Below are 22,363 nucleotides of genomic sequence, written 5' to 3'. Positions count from 1 at the left end.
CTCCTGCCAGCAATAGATAAAGGAAACAAAACAAAAAAACACAGAACTTCAAGAGGCAACAGTCAGAAAGGTGTCCTCAACACAAATGTCAAATTCAGCAGCAGTGAATTACATGGCCATATTAGGAGGCAATTTGGTACAAGGAACTCATAATTGTGACTAGAGACGGGGAGAAATTTGATTTTGTTTGTTCAGTGGTACCTCGGTCTACGAACAGCCTAGTTCATGAACTATTTGAAGAAGACGAAGAAGAAGAAGAAGAAGAAGAAGAAGAGTAGTAGTAATAGTAGTAGTTTGGATTTGATATCCTGCTTTATCACTACCCGAAGGGTAGTGGGGCTGAGAGACTTCAGAGAAGTGTGACTAGCCCAAGGTCACCCAGCAGCTGCATGTGGAGGAGCGGAGACTCGAACCCAATTCCCCAGATTACAAGACTACCACTCTTAACCACTACACCATACTGGAACATGAACACAGGGCTGTCTTAAGCATATGCGGTGCCGGGGTGCAAAGATCTGCCCAGCACCCCCCCAGTTGCCCAGTCCCTGGAGGGTGGAGCCAGCTGGCTGTCTCAGCGTCTCACTGGCTTGGTCGCCCCCGAACTCGCAGTGCAGAGCCGCCCACAGCAGAAGAGCCCACCGTGGCACTCCAATTTACAGGCGGGCTCTTCCCAGGACTCAACTCTCAGGCCCCGGACTCTTGGCCTGGTGCCCTGAGAGCCCTGCACCCCTAGCACCTATGGGTAAGACGGGCCTGCACAAACACTTCAAAACTGGAAGAAGGTGTTCCAGCTAGGGAACTTTTTTAAAAATCTGAACGTATTCTGTTTGGGGGTGCACTTCCGTTTTGAGTGCCACACTTCTGTTGTTCGGCAGCTGAGAAAGGGGTCATCATGGCATTTCCCGCAGCCGCAAGGGAGGGAAGTTGTGAGCCCGCCAACTAGCTGGTTTGCAGGTACGCAACTCCCCCCGTGCCACGGCGGCAGGAGAGCGTTTCCTGCAGCTGCAAGGGAGGGAAGCTGCACACCCACCCACCCGCTGGTTTGCGGGAGTGCAACCCCCCCAATGCTGCTGCGGGAGGTGCACGATCTAGGGAGCATTTCCCACAGCAGCGTGGGGGGGGGGCAATCTGTGTGGATCCCAGTTCAGCTACTGATTGATTGATTGATTGACTGACTGACTGACTGACTGACTGCAGAAATGAATAAAAGCCCCCCTATCCAAACAATGACTATAATCAGTGCAGGTAAGAAATTTTTTAATTTTCATTTTTATCATCTACAATACTGTTTTATTGTACAGTACATTGTACAATATTCAATACAGTACATTGATTATTGCTTTAATTTTGTGGATTAATGGTCTTGCTAGATAGTAGAATTCATGTTAAATTGCTGATTTAGGGGGGTTTTTAAAAGTCTGGAACGGATTAATCCATTTTGCATTACTTTCTATGGGAAAGCACACCTTGGTTTAAGAACACTTTGGTTTAAGAACAGACTTCCGGAACAGATTAAGTTTGTAAACCAAAGTACCACTGTATTTTAATAAGAAACCACCTAATTTTATGTCTTGAACAAATGAAACACAGCTTCCCCTTCGAAAGTACATTAGACAAAACTGCACACAATTTAATGTGCTTATTAGGAGATCATCCCTAAAATGTTGGTTTCCATGATGATTCTTTTTAAAACAAAATTCACACATTGCCGCAGAAAGGTGGAGAACTGAATCTTTGATTGGAAAACGGAGAAACCAACAGAGACGAAATTGATAGATTCACCCATCCCTAATAGTGACACACAGTCACTTTACCCTCTTCAGCTTTTAAAGCCAAAGTGATTGATGGAAATCAATCCATTTGAAACTGTTCTTTCCAGCTCACACCTGCCTCTTGATTTACAGCAGGGGTTGGGAACCTTTTTCAGTCTGATTTGGTGGAAGGCAGCCAGATGTGTACAAAGGCCTAGAAAGGTTGGCATTGCCCGCTCTAGCAGATCCCAAACCTTCATACCACAACATCCCAAATCCTGTGATATCCAAACGCTTTCATGCTTGACAATTCTAAGACAGTTTCATCACAGAGCCAGTGCAGTGTATTGGTTAGAAACCAGACTAAGTTTGAAAAGACTTCAAACAGTGATAATGACATTTTTAACAGTAGCCATTCACATAAAACAGTAATTGATAGCACAGACATTGGCACAACTGGGGGGTTCATGGCTTGAAAACATTAGACACAATTCTGCTTCTGAAATGCTATGCAATTCTGGCCTTGAGTACTCCCTGGAAAGCTGAGAGACTAGCTGGGAAGCGTTCAGCTATTGCTGCAGGCTCCTTGGAGGACAAGCAGGGCACAGACACAACAAATAAGTAATTCTAACATCTTCAAGAGCTGTTCAGGTTTTGGAGAGTTTAGAAACTGCCATGGCAGAGAAACACAAGCAGTGGGGCTATGTGGATGTTGCAAACCTGTTGGAATTCACACATTCAAATATTGGTGTAGAATTCAGCTTCAAAAAGATCTCTGTTTTTACCATTTTTGTGCTAAAGCAGGGATTACGATCCCCCCCCCATGAGACAGATTTCCTTCTAGGCAACATACATGGGGCTGCACGCCAGTGCTGGGTAGGGTCAGAGGTAGCTATGGTCAAAGGTAAAACATTGGTGACATCACCTTGCCAACAAAGGTTCGTATAGTTAAAACTATGGTTTTCCCAGTAGTGATGTATGGAAGTGAGAGCTGGACCATAAAGAAGGCTGATCGCCGAAGAATTGATGCTTTTGAATTATGGTGCTGGAGGAGACTCCTGAGAGTCCCATGGACTGCAAGAAGATCAAACCGATCCATTCTGAAGGAAATCAGTCCTGAGTGCTCACTGGAAGGACAGATCCTGAAGCTGAGGCTCCAATACTTTGGCCACCTCAGGAGAAGAGAAGACTCCCTGGAAAAGACCCTGATGTTGGGAAAGATGGAGGGCACAAGGAGAAAGGGACGACAGAGGACAAGATGGTGGGACAGTGTTCTCGAAGCTACCAGCATGAGTTTGACTAAACTGCGGGAGGCAGTGGAAGACAGTAGTGCCTGGCGTGCTCTGGTCCATGGGGTCACAAAGAGTCGGACACGACTGAATGACTAAACAACAACAAAACATTGGCAAGCCTGAAGCAAAAGTGGTGGAGCAACATATATGGTTCTTACTTTTGCACACTAGAAACATTCCTACTGCCATGAGCCCCACAGTGATATCAGGATAAGGCATGGGGTTGGCAAGTCACAATGCAGGAGGAGGGTATGGGGAAGGGCTGATTGGTAGGAACCAGCGTTGAAGGAGGGGGCTCACTTTGGTGTGCCTCAACTCTAGTCACTTTGGAAAGAAGAGCAGGGATGCTGGCTCTTCTCTCTGGCCTTCTGGCAATCTTAATGGAAATTGTGGAGAGCTGTGGGATGTGGGTGGCGCTGTGGATTAAACCACAGAGCCTAGGACTTGCCGATCAGAACGTTGGCGGTTCGAATCCCCGCGACGGGGTGAGCTCCCATTGCTCGGTCCCTCTCCTGCCAACCTAGCAGTTTGAAAGCACGCCAAAGTGCAAGTAGATAAATAAGTACTGCTCTGCCAGGAAGGTAAACAGCGTTTCCGTGCGCTGCTCTGGTTCACCAGAAGCTTCTTAGTCATGTGGCCACATGACCCGGAAGCTGTACACCGGCTCCCTTGGCCCATAAAGCTAAATGAGTGCTGCAACCCTAGAGTCGTCCTCAACTGGACCCAACGGCCAGGGGCCCCTTTATCGTTATGGGTAACCAAGGGGAGAGGCAACTCAGGAGGTGGGAGTCAGAACAGGAGGGTGAAGCTTCTTCACTTAGACTCAGGCACTATCTCTGCAGATGAGAACTGACCTATCCACACCAAAGGGCAATATGCTGCAAACATTCTTGCAAAGTGAGCATGTGTTGTGAGTGAACATATCATGCCTTTTCTTTAAAAGCTTGGTGGGTGGAGCAATGCATGGAAGCTGTTGGGACACCTTACTTGCTGCTGTCCAGTTCTGAATGCTTTGCCTTGAATCAAACCTCTTAAACTCTTGTGTCCACTATTAAGCCTGTACAGTTACTTGCTTGAATAGTGATGTCTTTCTAACTTACACATAAGAGCCTCTGTCTATATGTGTTGGGTTTGAGGCAGGTCACCTGCCACCCAAAAGTCACATGCATGCAAGACATGTAAACATCTCTCTATTGCCTTCCAGGCAAGCAAGAAACATTATCTCAGTTCAACAGCACATGTCGGGGCACTTGAGGAGGATGCAGAGCATAGTTCTTGAGGGGCGGCAGTGGCCTGAGAAGTGGGTGTGGCCTGAGCAGTATCCCAAGGGCCAGATAAGAGTTGCCTGGAGGATCACATTTGATCCATGGGCCCTTCGCCAGCCCTATGCTAAAACATAGGTTTTTTTAAAACTTTGTTTCTTTTTAGAGTGGAGCACATACTGGGGCTGTGCACTGGTCTGATTTGAGTCAACATGGGATTTGTCTGCATCAGCAGCCCTGGGTCACTCTGGGTTGGAACAGACTGCATGGAGTGATCCAGGGCTGTCAAAAGATGGGTGGTCTAGTGGTGAGGAGAAGAATGAGAAGGACACCAAGGTAACCTGTGTACACCTTCTCCCACTCCCAACTACATGTTTAATTAGGGTTTTCAACCCTGATTAAATATACTGGGGGAGGTTGGAGGAAGAGGCACGTCTCCTTCCCTGCCATCTTCCATCCGTATGAATGTGCAAGGCCCCTGAATCAGATCCAGGATGGATCAGGCCCTGAATCAGACTGGGAGCTCACATGCATAGCTCAAGTACACACATATAGTACTGATTGAGAACTCCAATTCCCTTGCACATTACATCTGTGTTTCTACAAGCGGAGAGAAATCCCAACACCTCCAGAAACATGTAAAATGAAAACAAGAAATGGTATTAATATGAAAGCACTGTAGAGTTGTTTGGCAAAATTAGGAAAGGTTTTTCAAAAAGTGGAACAAAATTTAGGTGAATGCATCACTAATAGGTAAACAAGCAAATACTCCCCCTCTCCCACTGCCACCCACTCTGCTTCCCACTCATTTCCCTCAGCATCTTCCACACACTGGGGCCAAAATTAACAGCCTCCATTTACTGGTAAAATAAAGCTTGCTGACACCACCAAAAGACTCCTCTGCTCCTCCTTCCCATCAATAATGCTAAGAGCTCCATTCCTGTATCAAAGAAGCACCATCTGCACAAGGGACGAGAGATTCATTCACAGACATGCTAATACAAACAGGCCTGCAATAGAAATATGGTCGGTGGGCTCGGGGCCAGAAGCCACCACCACCATCCCAGCTACATTAAATAAACACATTAAAATTCTGTGCCAAGAAAAGTGAAAATCTGCAGTGGGTCCAAAATTATGCAACTTGGGCAAGTCTGCATATAAAAGTTCTTTTCTTTTAGCCATACCATAAATGTGCTACATCTGCACAGGTATTTTTGGTGGACAGTTTCTCATTCATTTTCAATCACGGACACATTCGATTTGTTGTCTGGCATACGTACTCTCTCTCTCTCCCTTCTTCCTTCCCTCCTTCTCATCTTATGTGAAATTTACAATTCATTTTTAAGGTGTCCCTGCCTGAAGGGCATTGACAGGAACAAGAAGAAGTTCAAGAACTGTGAAAACAAAACCCTTGGCGTTAATAAGCAGCAAGGATGCGCTGTGGAGTGGAAAGAGCAGCCAGATGTGAATAGAATGGGCTCCAGAACTTGGAAGGTCGCTTCACAGAGGAATTTTCTCCCTCTCTAAGTCCTCAGCAATTGCTATGGCCTACCCCACTCCATCTCCTGCCACCCTAGCAGTTTGAAAGCACAAAGTGCAAGTAGATAAATAGGTACCGCTCTGGCGGGAAGGTAAACGCCGTTTCCGTGTGCTGCTCTGGTTTGCCAGAAGCGGCTTAGTCATGCTGGCCACATGACCCGGAAGCTGTACGCCGGTTCCCTCGGCCAGTAAAGCGAGATGAGTGCTGCAACCCCAGAGTCGGCCACGACTAGACCTAATGGTCAGGGGTCCCTTTACCTTTTTACCCCACTCCATTTTTCAAATCCCACCCAGAAAAGTTTGCATTTGGCGGGGAGGTGGGTCCTGATTCTCTAGGGCCTTGAAAGTTCTGTTGGAGCACTGAAAGTCCCATCGCACACAAGAGTAACCTTGAATACTAGGCACCCCGCAATGATCCAAAATAGGACAACAGAGGGGAAAAAGAGAGACATGGATATGTTTGCATGCTCGGGGGGAACGCTCACATTTGCAGAAGTGCAAATAATAACAATAACACTAAAAAGGGACATCTCTCTCCAATGTTGCCCAAGGAGGGCTGAGGAGGCTTGCTGGCTTCTACGAGCCACAGAAGTTTGAGTTTCTGCTGAAACAGAAATGAAGAGTGAAATGTCTTTGTTGAGGTTTTATAAGCTCGTAGGCTGGACTGGAATCCTGGAGGGCAGAATTTGGCCCCCAGGCCCTGAGGTTCCCCATCCATGGACTATGCTAATGTAGCAAGTAACTGTCCACTTATTGGTAGAGACCACTGAGTTCTATGGTACAAAGGAAATTAACTATAATTTTGGGACATGAGAGGGGGGAGCAGAACCTGCCACAGTGATATAAACCCTGCTATCAAAGGCTCTTTGTCAATCTTCAAATGCAGGTATTGAGGTGGGGAGGGGAGAGATCCTTTCAGGTGAAGTTTGCTGCTCTGTGAGCCTGTGTGTGTGGCTCACCTCAGTTGTAAGACTGTGTAGCCGCAAAAGAACTCTGAGGCTATTCTTTTTTGCTGTTTCTTTTTTGACCCTTTAAACAAAGCCAGGCTTGTGAATGGTAAATCAAATGCCTCTCCTGCCGAGCTCTGAGCCAGGTGGAATAAAAGGCAACAATTAATATTTAAGGGGGAAATATGTTAAAGGGTGTGTGTGTGTGTGTGTGTGAAGGCAGATTGATTCCTGCCCTTTATGTCTTTCATGCCAGGGTTGGATGAGAGCGAAAGAACAGAAGAAGAGGAGGGGAAAAACCCTTCATACGTTCAAAGCCTGCCTACAATGGGATATTTTGAAATGCAAGGCTGTGTTTCCAGTCCATGCAGCCTGCAGCACACTTGCCCTGACTTTATTTATGACCCTTTACACACCCTCCATCAGCAAATGCAGCCCCAAAGTTGTCATTCTTATTCATTGGAAATATTTACATTTGTTTGTTTCACTGCAAGGTCCCAGATTGGGGGGTGTGTGTGTGTGTGTGTGTGTGTTCATTCAATTAAAGCTACTAAAGAACATTAAGACATCACTTAAAACCATAATTGAAAACAAAAATTCTTATTGCGCAGAAGTGTGGGTGAAGGGGTAGGGAAACACATGGTCAAAGGTGACTCAACTGACCCCTTCCACCATAAGATCTAAGCTGGTCAGATGAAGATCAGGAAAGGAGATATGGCAACTAATCCGCACCAAGGCGCAAGATGACGATTTATTCAATTCTTACCTGCCTCTCACCATGACATACCAGGGCAGGTTGCAATATTTTAAGAATACAATATTAAAATCAGTTGAGACTAATTACAGTCAGGAGAATAGGATGAATAATAGAAAGATATATCTTGGGTGTCAAAGGGCAGGAGAAAAAGGTGTGTCTTCAGCATACAAAGGAAACTACATAATTAAGGTGCCAGGCACACCTCTGCAGAAAAGAGAATTCTATGGTTTAGAAGCTGCCCCAGATAATGCCCTCTCCTAGGTCTCTTCTTAGCTCCATGAGGGTAGAAGAATTACCTTAACAACTAAACAGTCTGTACGAAAGAAGGTGCTGTTTCAGATAATTGGGGCCTGGCTCATTTACGGCTTTAAACATTCATGCGAACACATTGAATAGGGCCCAGAAGCAAACTGGCAAGCAATTCATCTGAAATAGAAGCCCTGACAGCCGCTGCATTTTGGATCAGTCAAAGTTCCCAAGTCATCTTCAAAGGCAGCCAGATGTAGAGCACATTGCAATCTGAAAGTTACCAGAGCATGGAGGACATGTCACCAGGACCCGCCTTACCAATAAGAAGAATGAGGCAACTGCCTCAGGTGGCAGATCGTGAGGGGTAGAATTGGAGGAGAGAGCTGAGTGTCGGTGGCGGAGCATATGCCCACACTGCCCAAAGCAGGTGCGTTCCCAAGGGGCGAAGAGGTGCCTTCCCAGGTGCAGGATAGTGGCCCACTGATCCTGCTTCCTTCCTCTCCCCTTCCTGCTCGCGTGCCTCCTTCCCGTCCTCTCCCCTGCCTGCCTGTCTCCTCCAGCTCGGAGCACAGGGCAACAGCACACTGCCCGCCCGCGACTCCCACGCCTACCGCCAGCCGTCAGGGGAAGGGGGGAACTGCTGCGCCACGCTCCCAGCTGGAGGAGGCAGGCAGGCAGAGGAGAGAATGGGAAATGGGAGACGATATATAATGAACTGAAAAAGGTTTTTAAATATACCCTCTTGAAGAAACCAGAGGCCTTTCTTCTGGGCATAGTTGACCAATCGGTGTTAAAGAATGATAGAACTTTCTTTATGTATGCCACAACAGCAGCAAGAATACTTATCGCAAAATATTGGAAGACACAAGATCTACCCACTTTGGAAGAATGGCAGATGAAGGTGATGGACTACATGGAATTGGCGGAAATGACCGGCAGGATCCGAGATCAGGGAGAAGAGTCAGTGGAAGAAGACTGGAAGAAATTTAAAGACTATTTCAGAGACATTGCAAAATTAATGAATTTTAGAATAATGTTGGATTGGAATTACTGTAAGTGGTTTCTAGCTGTGATGGGTTAAAAGAATACGAAAAAAATGGGTTTATATAAGTAAAAATTCAAGATTGTAATAATCTAAGAATAAAGATTTGGGTAGCATAAAGAGGGAAAGAAATTGCTGAACTAATAATTTGAATTGGAATACAAAAAAGGGAGGTATGAGGAGGTCCGAGAAAGAAGTAAATGAAAAATAATGTGATGGAAAGATTGATTGTTTTTAACAATTTTTATTTTGTATTTTTTCTTTTTCTTTATTTTTTGTAATGCAAAAACCTTAATAATATATATATATATATATATATATATATATATATATGTATGTATATGTATGTATATGTATGTATATATATATATATATATATAAAAAGAGGATGGGAAGGAGGCAGGCGAGCAGGAAGGGGAGAGGAAGGAACCGGCAAAGCAGAGCAGCAGCTCTCCCCACCCCTTCCCCCAATGGCTCACGGGAGGCATGGGAGTCCAAGTCGCAGGCAGGCGGAGCACCAAATGTCACCCCTGCTTAGGGATGACACCTGGAGCGGTGTGCCCCCCCCCCGTACCCACCTTCCTCTGCCAGTGCTGAGTGTGCCATGTGGTCTGCTCTTGAAGCTAGTCTGCTGCCTCAAATCCAACAGAAGATACTGCCTCATTTACAGTGTCAACCTAAGATTCAATGGCCAGTACAGTGGTACCTTGGGTTACATACGCTTCAGGTTACAGATGCTTCAGGTTACATACACTTCAGGTTACAGGTGCTTCAGGTTACAGACTCCGCTAACCCAGAAATAGTACCTCGGGTTAAGAACTTTGCTTCAGGATGAGAACAGAAATCGTGCTCCAGTGTCAAGGCAGCAGCAGGAGGCCACATTAGCTAAAGGGGTGCTTCAGGTTAAGAAAAGTTCCAGGTTAAGAACGGACCTCCGGAACGAATTAAGTTCTTAACCCGAGGTACCACTGTACAGCCATTTTGTATGGGAGTGGAGAATGGCACCATTTTATCCCTTGCTCCAGGAAGCAAGATGTTTTGAGATGTCTGGATCTCACTTATGCCACAATCACACCTTGTATTTAAAGTACGTTGGTACCTCAGGTTAAGAACTTAATTCATTCTGGAGGTCTGTTCTTAGCCTAAACTGTTCTTAACCTGAAGCACCACTTTAGCTAATGGGGCCTCCCACTGCTGCCATGCCACCACCACACAATTTCTGTTCTCATCCTGAAGCAAAGTTCTTAACCCGAGGTACTACTTCCGGGTTAGCGGAGTCTGTAACCTGAACCATCTGTAACCTAAAGTGTCTGTAACCCGAGGTACCACTGTGCATGGCTTTCCCCCAATAATTCTGGGAACTGCAGTTTACCCTTCAAAGAGCTACAGTTCTCAGCACCTTTAGCAAACTACCAGTTGCCAGGATTATTTGAGGGAAGTAATGTGCATTAAGGGACGTGGGTGGTGCTGTGGGTTAAACCACAGAGCCTAGGGCTTGCCGATCAGAAGGTCGGCGGTTCGAATCCCCATGACGGAGTGAGCTCCCATTGCTCGGTCCCTGCTCCTGCCAACCTAGCAGTTTGAAAGCATGTCAAAGTGCAAGTAGATAAATAGGTACCGCTCTGGCGGGAAGGTAAACGGCATTTCCATGCGCTGCTCTGGTTCGCCAGAAGCGGCTTAGTCACGCTGGCCACATGTCCCGGAAGCTGTACACCGGCTCCCTCGGCCAATAAATTGAGATGAGCACCGCAACCCCAGAGTCGGCCACGACTGGACCCAATGGTCAGGGGTCCCTTTACCTTTACTTTAATGTGCTTTAAATGTATAGTGTGGATGTGACCATAAGCTGTTATCGGCTCTGGGCTCCTAGAGACTGGTATTCTATGATGAATGTATTCTGCAGCATGTTCTTCAACCATAATAAACCAGAAACATTTGTGAAATAAAAAGTGATAGGATTTTTTCAGCAGGAAGTTACAGAATAAGCATTGACTAGAAATGACTGCCTCAAAACTTTTGCAGGCGCAAACAGTATTGAAAGTATAATCACATGTGATCACCCCAGCAGCATCAAAGTACAAATCATTATGAATATTCAATAAATAGGATGTTTGGAGACCTGTTACTTCTGCTCCTTGATACGTGCTCATGAAGTTTCTCCTGCACCAGCCAGTTCAGTTGGCTTAAGAACTTAAGAAGAGTCTGCTGGATCAGGCTAGTCGCCCATCTTAGTCCAGCATCCCATTCTCACAGAGGCCAACCAGATGCCTGGGCTTGCCCTCTCTAAGGCCTCATTTCCTAGATAAATCTATCAGGGTCCAGCCACGCCCAGCAAAATTCCCCAAACATGGAATGGAAACTGCAGCTTTGGAGAGGCCTCTTCCACTCACGTCCTGCTTACAGGTTTCCTCCTGGGGCATTTGATGGCCACTGTGAGGACAGAAGGCTGGACTAGATGGGTCTTTGGTCTGATCCAGCAGAGCTCTTCTGATCTTCCTGCAGAGATAATTACACTCTGCATGTGCTTGGGAGCTCTTTCCGCAGTTACAACTTCACCTCCTCAAAGTTCAGCCACAGTACTGAAAACAGATTAAGAGACCAAAACCCAGCAAGCCAAATTAAATCATTGTCTTCTTCTTTTTCCTCCCCCAGCCTGTAATTACAGCCAATAAATGTCAAGCATTTCGAACACTGGTTCTTAATGCTTGGCAACAAAGACACAGGCCTGGTGTTCAATAAATTCTCTTTTTTTAAAAAAGGAAGGGGAAAAAATCTGCCCTTAATGCTCCTCTCCATCCATTATTCAGCAGCCCCTAGCTGATAATGAGATCTAAAACCGACCTTTAGGTTTTTCTGAGTTCTACCTTTGATCCTTGGGTGATCATTATCTTTGTGCCTTAAGTTATGCAAGGCAGCACTCTCGCCCTCAGTACCATTTTGCTGAGGCTGTACCATTTATGTGTTACAGGAAGACAAGCAGAGTCAAAGCTGACCCAGGACATCCTGGTGCCCAGAGCTAGGAAATCTGAATAGTTTCGTTCCTCACTTCACGCAAATTAACATGGGATGAAATCCATGGGGAAGTTCTCTTGCAACACACACACACACAATTGAAATGAACAGGAGCTGCACAAGAGCACTCACATTTTTTTTAAATCCCTCACAGATTGTGTTCCCTTGATCAGGATCAGTCCCTCTGCCATTCAGGCATCTTAAATAGGACCCCAAATTTTTGTCAACTTGCCTTCATGCAGCCGAGTTTCTGGCAGATTGATGAATGGTGTGAAAAACAAATGAACGGCTGGGCATGTCCCGTGGCAAGCTTGTCAGAAGCCGTGTGCCCGCTGCCCTGTGGCAAGTAAGGTTTGCCTCCAGTTGGAGAAAGTTTTTTGTGAACTGGATGGCTTTTCCCCTTTTTATTTCAGGCAATTCAGTACCTCTGAAAGAACTAGCTTAAGCACATGTGTAGACAGGCAGGTTAGTAATTCTTTTTCCATGGGCTCATAGCTTTTATAGATTGATTTGCAAGACTGTTGCATTACTTAATGAGGTATTAATAGCGCTCCTTGAAAGTAGTGCATAAAACAGGCATAGGCAAACTCGGCCCTCCAGATATTTTTGGGACTACAATTCCCATCACCCCTGACTACTGGTCCTGTTAGCTAGGGATCATGGGAGTTGTAGGCCAAAAACATCTGGAGGGCCAAGTTTGCCTATGCCTGGTATAAAGCAGTAACTTCATAAACATGCCTCTATTTACCAGCTCCATCAAGGAAAATAGTTCATTATTATTAGCCTTCTAATTTCACAACAGGAAAAGTGAAGCAAAGCAAAGAATGTCACACACACACACACACACACACACACACACACACACACGTATCAGTTTCATAGATGTATGAATACTCCTTTGTCACTCATAATAAAGTTGTCCTGCAGACACAACATCTGAACTCAGGAACACAGGAAGCTGCTTATAATGAGACAGACCCTGGTCCATCTAGCTCAGTATTGACTACACGGACTGGCAGCAGCAGCCCAGGGTTTCAGACAGGGGGTATTCCCAGCCCTAGCTGCTTTATCCCTGAGCTGCAGCAATTCCCCTCAATGGCTTTATTGAACTAGCAAAGGGCTTGACAGTAGGATGGACTAAATTTCTTCCATAAAAATGGAATTGTTTATGGTGACCTCAGTGCTTTAAGTATTTATTTATGTGGAATGATATGGCCAGACCTAAGACAGGAACACAAGAAGCTGTCTTCTACTATGACTGACAGAGGTTCTCCAGGATTTGAGGCAGCTCTACTTGGACACGATTCCAGGGATTCAGCCTGGAGCCTTCTGCTTGGAAAGCAGATGCTCTGCCATGGAGCTACAGCCCTTTCCCACATCCAGCATGGGCTGAAGTGCCCACAAAGAGCTGGAAATACAAATAAGCAGATAGAAAACCAAAACTGGGCTGGTTTCACACAACTATATTCTACACTGTAAGGTTAACATGAATTGGCTTTCCCATGAGCTTTGAAGCATTGATTTAATTATATAAAGCACCACTGGTGTATGGTACTTTACAGAGTACAAAAGGATAAGACCCTGCCCCAAGGAGCTTTCAAGCTAAAATCTGATACATAGGGAAACTGGAAAAGGGAAGCAGGAGTGAACAGAGAAGCCATCTGCTGTTGTTTCAGGCACAGGTGCTTAGGCTTGGCCAAGGGCTGATCTTGCAAAATCAGTCAGTGTGTCCAAACTCAACAAAACCTAGTTCCATTTTATTCATTCATCTCACTTTTCTTTACAGTAGCTCTGCATGAGTACCTGAGGCAGATCTCCCATCAAAGCACTAACATAGACTTCCTTTGCCTCAGCAAAATGACTGCACCAGGTACACCCCTGTGCTGCTGCTGTTTTCTTTTTTAAATATAAGTTTGACCAGGGCAGGACAAGTTCTGTATCTGTGCTTGAACTGAAGTATTAAGATGATTGGTTAAGCATGTCCAAAATATATTGGGAAAAGATCACTGTGTCTGTTATATACCCTGCTTCCCTCCCAAGCATAGTCCTCCCTTTCATTTTACCTTGTCAGCAACACTATGAGGTAGGTTAGGCTGAGAGATAGCGACTGGCTGAAGGTACCCAGTGAGTGGGGATTTGAACCTGGTTCTTCCCAGTCCTAGCTGCACACCAACCATACTTTGAAAACTCATGGCAAGAATCCCGGGAAGTATAAATTTGTTAAGGGTGCCGGGAATTGTAAATCTGTAAGGGGTAAACTACAGATCCTGATATGCTTTGGGGGAAATCTGCTTGAAATTTATGGTGTGTACATCGCTTTTCAGTGAGTGAGAGGCGGGTAAGATAATGTCCGTATGCCCTGGGCTTTATGTTAGCATGCACAAAACCTAATGCTTTTGCAAAATGTCTTAGACCTCAGCCAGGCAGGATGGTTAAATGACACTAGTGGGAAAAGCACCTACCTAGCTTACCTCCCAGTACCACTCAATGCATGTTCCCATAAAGGAGACAATACAGTTAGCCGAAAGGGCTAGCAACGCTTTATCTTTAATGAAGGCCCTGATGACTTTGGTCAAGGTCAGACAGAGTTAAAATCAGGAGCACAACACAAACTATTAGGTACATCAGTAATAACAGTAGGGGAAGCGATCTTATGCCCAGACTACCTCCCTGCCAAGGGGAGCAGGTGAAGCTGCCTTATACTGAGCCAGGCCATCTAACTCAAAGTTTCCTACAATGATTTACAGTGCAAAAAAAGGTTTTCCTCATAACGTGCTACTTGGAGATCTCAAGAGTCTGAACCCAGGACTTCAGGAACCAAAACACATGCTCTACCACTGAACTATGGCCCTCCCCCTTCTGTCCGTATATCATTTGTTTGAAAGGTTTGTGAAATACAAATACAAATTCCACCCCTGCCCCCGTTTTAAACCAATCATTTACCCTCCACTTATTTTAATAGACAGTGTTGTGCCTTTTGAACATAAGAAGATGCCTTTTACTTAGTCAGACCATTGGCCTATCTGGCCTAATATTGCTTACACTGACTGGCAGCTGCTCTCCTGGATTTCAGATAGGAATCTTTCCCAGCTGCACCTGAAGATACCATTATGGGGGCAAAAGGGTCATACGTTGGTGGAAGAGTGTCTGCTTTACATGCAAAACAGTTCCAGGTGGAATCCCTTGCAACTCCAGGTACAGATGAAATACCCCCAGTCTGAAACCATGGAGAGCCACTGTCCATGGTGACAATATTGAGCTAGATGAGCCAATAGCCTGACTCAGTACAGAACAGTTTCCTTCTGAACCTGGGACTTTGAGCAGGCAAAGCAAGTGATGTATCACTCACTCATGGTCCCTTCTGAAAGAATGGGCTGTATCTGACTACTGAAAATAGACCCACTGAAATTGATAAACTTAAGTTAGTCATGTCTTTTCATTTAAATGGGCCTGCTCTAACCAATGTTGTACACAACCCATTCATTTCAATTACTTTTTTAAATACAACCCAATATCTTGACTTACCCTACCCTCTTCACACAACTTTGTGTCTGATCTTGAGGATCCTTAAGACACATTAGTTTCACTTTGACAGCTCTTGCTATGAGAAAATATAAATACTTCTACTCACATGAGTGCAAAATTTCTGGGGCGGGTTCCCGCAGGTGATTCCTGATGGCTCCACTCGTACTGTTGCGTATTCCTTCATGGGCACGGCCCTGGGTTGGCAAGCGTAAAATTCCCACATTGGCCCATTGTCTGTGGTCACCCAGGATTTGCAGATGTCATACTGTCCCATGACCAGTGGGAGGCAGTGCAATAAGAAAGCAGCGTGGTGCAGCATGGCAGCTGTGACTAAGCGCAAGGATCCTGGGCAAAGGAGATGCCTAAAGTTTTGAGCAAGGCAGATCCTGGCAAGGGGAGGCTTTCGGGATCAGCATGGAAACTCCACATCTAATACAAACAGCAAACACTTAGGAGGTCCAGGTGATGATGCTTGAAATGCGTGTTTAGGCAAGAAGAAAGTCTCTGTTACAGCCAATACATTTCTAGATGAACTTGTTCAGAGAATTTGGGCAAACCTTTCCAGGCCTGCTGATCAGTCATCAAAAGTCTTCCTTAACTTCATTGTGTGTGTGTGTGTGTGTGTGTGTGTGTGCGTGCATAAATGATCATCCAAATCAGTGTGAAAATATCTAGAGGTGACTCTCCTCAATCAATCGATAGAACTATCGAGTTCTGATTCTATGACGAAATTTGATCAGTGGAGGGGGGGGAGTAGAAGGAGGCAATGCGGTTGGGGCTAGATCAAGTTTTCTTCAATCTTATTTCCCCATCTGCTACAACGTGGAGCTTTCTAAAGTGCTTTGAAGCTGCAATATGCTTTGTTTTATTTTAAGGAAAAAATATTTTATGTAAAAAAATAATGTAGCATGATATGGAACTTGGAAAGGACATTAATCAAATCTTTGGGAGTACAATTTCCTTGAAAGTAAGTGTGTGGCTCAAGAGAAATTTGACTTGGCAAATTTGTCCACTGTTGACGGAGCTGTGGCCTATTTTTAAAAACAAAAAACAAAAATTGGATATATCTGTGGGTGTTTTCTGGTGTGCTTTTGTCTTCTTTCGAGAGAAGGGAGGCACTCATAGAAAACTACTGCCGGCTTCCACCAACTTTATCGCAAAGTATCCAAAGCTTCCAGCTACAGACTGAGGATCCTCCTGAGTTTTTCTTGCTTCTCCTTGACGACATAAGGAGAAAGCAGCTAACTCCTTCGCGAAAACTGCCTGAAACCACAACAAAAATTGAAAAAGTCAAAGCTGCAAAAGAGAGTTCCCCACAGAGTGTTTTAAGGGAGAGCGTAACTCTCAAGGTTGTTAATGTTATATGTGGGTTATGCAAAGGCTTTTCTCAGAATTGTCACATCTCTGTTACCATAAACAGACAGATGGAAAAATTACAGCCCCTAAAGTAAAAAGAAGAATGGACCATGAACAGGCAAGACAAGGCATGGAGGCCAGATAGGAAAATGGGTAAGTCTTAAAGAGCCAAGCTAAATAAATAACATAACCAGACAAACAGAGGCACAGTCCAGCCTCCATGCAGAGGATTTATTTGAACAATGAAATTTAATAAAAAAACAATTTGAAGGACTAATCATATTTAAGGCTCTCCTAATACACAAAGAGCAGTGACCTCTCCCGTTGTTCACTGGACTTTAATTCAACATCTCTGCAGTCTTGCCCACTCCCATTCCAATAGAGCCATTATAAAAATATGAAAAATAACAACCCAAAAACCCTCAATCATAAATCAAAATGACTAAGAACAAAACACACATATGAACACTCACATTGCAAAGCCAAAACTGCTCCCACACAAACACACACACAGAGACACAAAATCCCATTGCAGATTCTACAAAGTACGGTGGCATTTGAAGAAAACCTTGATTGCAGACTAAATTTCCCACCCCTTCTACAACTTCTCAACCCTATGAAAAGACCACTTGAATAAGATATGCAGAGTATTTATTTATTGGTTAGTCTACATTTTTCTATGCAAAATCTTCAGTTGCATCTCCATGCACATCAAGGGAGGAGGGAAGGGGGGGGGAGAAAGAGAGGGGGAAAGGCACACCTATTCAGTAAGCATGCTTTTTCTCCTCTTTAAAAAATAATAATAAAAGGCTGAAAGCTAACCTGATCAAGATAGTCAGATAAAAAAGCAAGACCCGTCTTCTCTGCTTTGCCCTCTAGCTGTTTAGAGGCACCTTTCTGAACTGCGTTGGCCCAGAATAAACTCCCAAAGAAAGATAGTCTGGTTGCTATTTTTAAAGTCATGAGTAAATTGGGGGTGGGGAGGAAATAATGAAGCAAAGTGAGACAGAAATTGCTCTACAAGCTTTGCTGACATCACGTCTGCCTTTTCAGTGATTTTTTTAAAAATGCAACAATTTCCTTATCACATCAGATTTGTCATGAGCTCTTGTAATAACATAAGAGGCGTAATAGTTTTGTCATCCCAAACCCACATTTGGTTTTGGATTGGGCCTGGGGATGGTGGCGGAGAGTTGAAAATGGGGGAAACATGCTGACAAACTGACAAATCTATTTTCAGAAATGTAGAAATATCAAAATTTTACACTGGAGCAGGTTGACAGGAAAGGAAAGGAAAGCAGGAAAGGCATCTATAATATCAGTTGCTATGTTGCTACATTTGTTAAATGCTACACATTCCCGGCAGACAATAAAAAACTGATTTGGTGTGTATTCGTGGAAAGCCAAAGAGGCAAGCTGTCTCATTATTAAATTTCGCATTTCAATATCACAGGTGTTTTGTGGAAAGAGCTTGCCAGCATTGCCTTCAAAGAATAGGGTGTAAGTATTGGGTCATTTTTTCTTTAAAAAAAAAAGGTCTGGAACTAATAGCTTGGCTAAGGTTGGGTTTCAGTTCCTACTGCAAAAATATAAATCTTCACCTGATATTTATTAAGAAACTGCACTTCCCAGGAAGAGCAGAATCAATGCCTTTATTTTCTTTTAAGAGTACAAGGCAGTCACAGGGGACTGATAGCCAGCCCCACAAAATTAGATTTTATCTGGGTATCTGGACTTCCTTCTTTTTTCTTTTATTGGATTAACATGCTTCTGAAATAAAGAGGCAACCCAGAGTTACAATGCCCTGCTGGGGAATTAAGTGCAGAAAGTAAACTTGATTGTTCCACCAGGCAATTAAATGTAGTCTTTCCCAGAAGTGGTACTTTTAAAAGAAAGGGGGAAAGCCTGAGTATGAAACAGATTGTAGAAGAATCTGTTTGGGGGAGAGGTTTGGCAGGAGTTGGATACTTATTTTGGGACGTACCCCTATCCTCTTCAAACAGATTGTGTTGTTTTAATCGTCTTTAAAAAAAGTTAGGAAATAAGTCTGAAATGTGCTACACAGAAGAGATATAGACACAGTAATAAAATGTTTAACAGCTCAGAGAAGGAATTATGTTCCCAGGAGAAGCAGCAAAACTTTCATTCATAAGTAGCTGCCATCCTCAATATATTTCTAGTCCCAGAGTGTTCCATGTTCCCTTCCTTAAATCCAGTTCCCTTTCCAAACTGATGTTTTACATGCAGATATTTCAAGGACTCAGGTTAGAAAACAGGAAATAAGATGTCATACAATTGCCCCTTGCTTTGCACGAACTTATTTGGGGGGTCTTAAAATCAATTGGGGATGACATCACTCTCTGGCAGAAGATGGAGAGGTCTGCAAGTAACTTCACCTGTGTATGAGAAGGCTCCGACAAGGAGCCTGAAAAAAGTTAGGCATTGTGGGAGGGAGCATATTGTGGAGAGACAAATTAAGTTCTTTGCAAATTAAAAGCCAAGTGGCAAAACACTTTACAGACCATGTCTTTAAAACTTGCACCAGGAGGTGAAGCAGCAGACACAGCAAACTGTAGGGAGTGGATGGATTTCAGAAAGTTATGCCCAATCAATCAATATTAATATGAGGGTTTTTTTTAAAGTCCATGCGTATCTCGTTCCCTGTCCTTATAATTTTGTAGATAATTTTAGCATATGCATGGAGCAAAGCACACTTTAGTCACAGAGAAAGATTGGGCAGGGGGAGTTGGAAAGAGGGGGGGGGACGTGCTGGATGTTATCAGGAGGGTGAATCCTAATCTATTTACTGTTAGGAGAAGGAGAAGGGGAAGAAGTTGAATCCAGTGAAGTTCTACCCATAATAGAGCCACTGAAATTTATGAAAACCTTAGTAAATTGTGCCCATCAATTTCAGTGGGTTTCTGCTGAGTAGGATTAACACTGGATACGACCTAATAATAACAATAGATTAAATGTGAACCTCTGGGTAGTCTAGTCAAAATGCAGCAGATGAAAAGGCCGGCTGAGAAGAGAAAGTCAGAAGGTGGGGAGGGGGAGAGACCTGTAACTAAACACCACACAGATTGCTTTGACTCCTGAGTGCCTTTTGCTCAGAGGCAAAAGAAAAGTAGCCCTAGACGAAGAAGTCAGCCGCGAGAACCGGGAAGGGCTAATAATAAGAGGGTGCTTTCAGAAGAAAAGAGTGAGAGCCATAAAAGCAAATAAATAAATAAATAAAATACAATACAAAGCCTGCCGCATCTCCACCCGGAGGAGCCGCTTGTTAGGTAACTTTTCATCCCTCTGCTAAACAGCGGCGGCGGCGCTTGGGAATTTCCCTGCTCGCCTGCCCGGGAGTGCTAAAGAACAGCTCCTTTGCTGGCGGCGGCGGCGGCGGCGCCTCCCGTCCCACCCCAAGTCCCCTCACGCCCTGCTAGGGCTGGGGATCTGCTTGGCTTACCGGCATCCGCAGCTCCTGTAATCCGGCGCAGTGACGGAGCAGAGAGAAAGGAGAGAGAGAGAGAGAGAGAGCCCCAGATCTAGGCGGCGCGCAGGGCGGAGGGATGGATGGCTTCCCTGAACGCAAGGCGAGCCCTAGCCTCGCTCGCTGCCTCCGGGGTGCCCTCGGGAGCCCAGTGCGTCCCGCCCGCGATCTGGACGCCGTTGGGGGATCCTCGCCCCCCTGCAATACACAAAGTTGTGTACGAAGCGAACTGCACGGCCGAGGGGGGTCGGGGTGGGAAGGAGGCGAGAGAAGTCCCTTTTCTCCCTTTCCTCTCTCCTCCTCTCTCTTCTTCTCCTTCCTCTCGCTTTTTAAAATCTCCGCTTCCTTCCTTTGGGCTTCCAAAGCGAGGTCTGGGTACGATGGCAGCGCCCGGGAGGGTGGATGGAGAGAGGAGCCAAGTTCAACTTTTTCCTTTCGGAAAGAAAACGCCCCACCAGAGGATCCCGCTCTCCTTCATCCCCTTCGCTCCCCACCCGAAGCTCCCCCTCCCTCCCCTCCCGGGTCGGTCTGGGGAGGGTTTTACACACACACACACAGCGCAGATAAGAAGCCTTGGCTCTCCTTTGCTCAGCCTCTCTGCGGGCAGGACGGCTCCGATCCCCCTCGCTGGCACTCAAGGGCGGGTAGATGATGGATGCAAAGAGAGGGATGGATAGATAGCTGGCATCTCTCTCTCTCTCTCTCTCTCTCTCTCTCTCTCTCTCTCTCTCTCTCTCTCCAAGTTCAGGCACGGAGCCTCAAATCCTTTTGGCCATCACTTTCAATCACCAGCAGAGCTTTTATCCCCGCGCCTGATTCAGGCTGCGTAACTTCCTCTGTGTTGCCTTCACACACCACGCACCATCCCACCCGGCCGGGCGCTCTTAAAGGTGCAGCCGGGAAGGAAACGCAGCCATGGCAGGGCAAAGGGGGGGGGGGAGGGGCCACGGTGCGAGAGAGGGAGAGAGAGCGCTTGTAAGAAAGAACCAAAAAGGAAAAAGGAAAACAGAAGTAAATCCCAAAGGGGGAGAAAAAACGTAAAAGCAGGACAAGCCGCGTCTGGGTTTTTCCTTGTTGAAGAAGCTCTTCAGCCCATGCACCTTCATTTGGCCAGAAGAGTCCATTCCCCGCACAGGACCCCCGCCTGCTGCCGCAGGTTAGAGAGCTGTAGGTCCCTTTGAGGACATCAAGAGGATGCTCTCCTGTGGCCCCTCCAGATTTTGTTGGACTCTAACACTCCCATTAGCCTGGGCCAGTAAGACCAATAGTTAGGGATTGTGGGCACCAGGTTGGGAGTCTGCCCCAGAAGGAATCTTGCCAGTAAGTGGCACCCCTGTTACAGAACAGTCTCCCCAGAGAATCTCACCTGGTACCATCTTTGTGTGCCACCTACAACTTTAAGTTCTCCCAAGTCATTAAAAAAAATAAAACCTCAAGTCTGATTCTCTCCATTTTAAAATATTTGTTTTAACTTTGGATTAGGGTGAGTTTTCTTTTCTTGTTGTACCTGTGTTGCTTTGATTTCATAGTTTCATGTTTTATTTTGTATTTAAATTCATTTAAATGCAAATTGTTCTTATTGTTATTTTTTTTTTAAAAATTATTTTTAAAAAAAGTAAATTGTTTGCATAGTCATTTACTGCAAATGTTATCGGGTAGGATACAAATAGTATTAATGAAATAAACAAGCCAAGTAATTAATTAATTAATTAATGCATAAGATCCAGGTGCTAGCATCACAAGGGGACAGACCAAATGTCCATTTGCTGGACCCCATTCTAGTCCAACACCCTGTCCTCTTATAATATCACTTATATCCCCCCTTTCCTCCAAACAGCTCACAGAATTATATACAGCTTGTCGCTTCTTCCACTTTATTTTCACCTGGAACAATTTTCTGGAAACAACTACACTAAAATTCTATCTATCTATCTTACCATCCACCCATCTTTAAAATTTATATTCTGCTTTCTCCACATAAGAAAACAAAGAGACTTAAAAATCAACTATTAAAGCAATGGTCATCAAATTATCAAATCAATAAGAAAAAACAAGGCAGGAAGTAATGGAAACAACCAGAAAGCAGGACATAGGGTGCCTCCAGGCTGGCAGTATTTTGCAGGAGGGATTCAAGCACATACTGCAAA

General features: G+C 45.0%; 1 protein-coding gene across 9 annotated transcripts in view; it reads right to left on the bottom strand.

The window, feature by feature from the left end:
• Window positions 1–21,094, bottom strand: part of NTNG2 (netrin G2) — a 125,052-nt gene extending 103,958 nt beyond the window's left edge. For 3 of the 9 annotated variants that reach the window (XM_081897169.1, XM_081897172.1, XM_081897171.1), the window contains exons 1-2: window positions 20,193–21,094; window positions 15,483–16,639 (exon numbers count right to left, since the gene is read on the bottom strand). In XM_081897169.1, the coding sequence (XP_081753295.1) occupies window positions 15,483–15,695 (213 nt within the window). In that variant the 5' untranslated portion in view covers window positions 15,696–16,639; window positions 20,193–21,094. Of the gene's footprint in view, window positions 1–15,482; window positions 16,640–17,554; window positions 17,667–20,192 lie in introns of those variants that run through there. The other 6 variants (XM_081897173.1, XM_081897175.1, XM_081897174.1 and 3 more) reach the window with 6 other exon arrangements.
• Between the last annotated feature and the right edge of the window lie 1,269 nt (window positions 21,095–22,363).

This window comes from Podarcis melisellensis (genome assembly GCF_964234715.1).
Source record: "Podarcis melisellensis genome assembly, chromosome: Z".
Lineage (NCBI taxonomy): Eukaryota > Metazoa > Chordata > Lepidosauria > Squamata > Lacertidae > Podarcis > Podarcis melisellensis.
The sequence above is the reverse complement of the archived record's forward strand: the minus strand, read 5'-3'. Positions and strand labels throughout refer to the sequence as shown.